At 39.1% G+C, this 2,288-nt stretch overlaps 1 protein-coding gene across 1 annotated transcript; it reads right to left on the bottom strand.

Annotated features, from left to right (window-relative positions):
* Nucleotides 1-430: 430 nt before the first annotated feature.
* LOC113336142 (protein EXORDIUM-like) lies at nucleotides 431-1,882 on the bottom strand. The gene has a single exon (XM_026582133.1). It carries the CDS (start codon nucleotides 1,568-1,570, stop codon nucleotides 617-619), a length of 954 nt encoding a protein of 317 aa, XP_026437918.1. The 5' UTR covers nucleotides 1,571-1,882; the 3' UTR covers nucleotides 431-616.
* Nucleotides 1,883-2,288: the final 406 nt, after the last annotated feature.

Genomic DNA, 2,288 nt, shown 5'->3' with positions numbered 1-2,288 from the left:
GATGCAGCCTAATGAAAGACTATGCCTATGCCAACGTGGATCGAAGTAAAGGTCGAGAGAATCCATGTCTCAAACTTTGTCATAATTTTTTGGCTTATGAAGGGGGCAGGGTTCAAAAATTTCAAGCTGACAAAATCTTTTTGGAGTGGAGAATCTAGAATGTTATATTCCTACTTTTATCAAGTAACTTATTTTTTATAGATTCTTGTCACTTGGACATGTTCAAGTAACTAGTTGCATAAAATGCAACAGATGTCTTTCCCATTCTAAGCCAAATAGAGATGTGATGGATGCCAACGTATAAACACAGTAGCTCTCAGACCTTTAGCAAACTGCAAATTAATCAATTTTGTAAAGAACTGCATGAACTACAGAGATTAATCAAACGACAAGCAGTTGCAGCATTGTTGAAAATCATAACGCCTCTTGGTGCTCTTTATGCGCATGCGCCATTTGGCCTCCAATCCCAACAACAGAATTTTACAACTTCCAATATATTCAAAATAGAATGAACAAGTACATTATCAATATAACCTCAGACCCTAACCGCTACTTATATATACAGGTTACCACATTATATCAGTTTTCATATTTTGTTTTGCTCTGTACACCTGTTTTACACTAGAGTAGAACAAGTGGAAGTAGAGTGATCAAATAATGCAGGTAACAAGTACTTTCTCCCATTGGCTCCATTCGCGTTATAACTTGCACGCGTACTTGGATCAACTAGTACATTTCCTGCATAACCAGGATAAGCTCCTTCGCCGTATATGCCAGTACAAGCCGAAGCGACTTCTAATGAGCCTCCAGCTGGTCCTTGGTAATACCCATTTCCGAAAGGGTTTGTTGCAGTACCAGCTAATAAACTAGCAAGATTGATGACCATGCCGTCTACACCAACATCATTGTTTGGTGCAACTAATGGTGCACCCTGTGGTCCATAAATCGGTTGGTGAAACGGCCAAGCACATTGACCAGGACACTGAGTTTCCGAATTCGCAACCCAAATGTAAGCAAATTTGGATTTCTTTGAAGTGGAATATGAAGACCCATGAGTACCACATCTACTTGAACAGAACCCGTCGACGGTAACATCAGAAGACGTTAATACAACATTGATTGCATTACTATGTTCACCTCTTGATGCTAATCTAACAATTTTCTTATTGTTAAGAGATCTACCCAAAGAGTATTTCTCATCAAGAATTTGTCTCCCTAATTTAAGAGCCAAAGAAGTGGGTTTCTTTGAAGAATTTGGAAGATTGTAGTACTTCTCAACTTTTTTCCACCACATAGAAACCGTAGGGGATTGAGTTTTAGGTGTGGTGTAAAGAGAATTGAAGAAATCAGAGATTATAGCTCTTTGGGCTGGTTTGAAATTGCCATACCAAATGAGATTAACAGAAGTCTGACCACTAAGAAGTGGACCATTATGGTATTGTAATGACATAGCTGGTTTATCTTGTACTAACGCATTGAGTTTTCTTCCTGTAGCTGAAGAGAAGTGGAAGAGACAAACAAACAACAGGAAACACAAGATGGAAGAAGTTGATGTAGAAGAAGAAGCCATTGATTGAATTAATGTTTTGTTTAACCAGAAAACTAATGAGTGTTTTAGGTGTTTGTGTTTGATTAACAGGATAAATGATGTGAATAGTAGATAAAAGAATTTGTGTGTTTATATAGGATGCAGGATAGATAAAGATAGCTTGAAAATTTAGAGGGAGCTGTTAGGAAAGAGCCAAAGGTGTGACACTATGACCAGGTATCTTCTCATCCTTATCATTTTAGTAGTACATTGAACCAAGTTGGTAAACAGTGATTACGAGGCAGATGGTTTGGAGGCTCACAACGGATTATCTAGGGAGATTTCCAACTGGAGTAGTAAACTTGCGGTCGTGTCATTGTGGCCGACAAATTCGAGAAGAAGTCCGCTTATATGCAAGAGAGCTCCAGCAGTCCAGCTGCATGGATGCCAAGTTGGTTAATTCTTTCTTTAGTGATGGCACACGTGAGGCATTTAAATGTATGCCTAGGCGTGGCAACTGGCATGGCCTCGCCCAGCATATTTGATTCCTGGATTTATTATTTTTAAACCGAGTCAGCGCATAAGAAACCATGCAACTCATAAATGGTTCGAGTGGACATACAAATGCAAGCATGAATCCATGGGCATTATATTAGCTTTGTTTGACAAATGGGAAACTTCGCAGCAGCGACGGAGTAAACCATTTGCGCCATCTCTAATAAGATTAGGTAAGCCTTCAGTTTTCATAGTCATCTCTACT

This window comes from Papaver somniferum, unplaced genomic scaffold (assembly GCF_003573695.1).
Source record: "Papaver somniferum cultivar HN1 unplaced genomic scaffold, ASM357369v1 unplaced-scaffold_150, whole genome shotgun sequence".
Lineage (NCBI taxonomy): Eukaryota > Viridiplantae > Streptophyta > Magnoliopsida > Ranunculales > Papaveraceae > Papaver > Papaver somniferum.
This window is presented reverse-complemented; position numbering and strand designations above follow the sequence as displayed.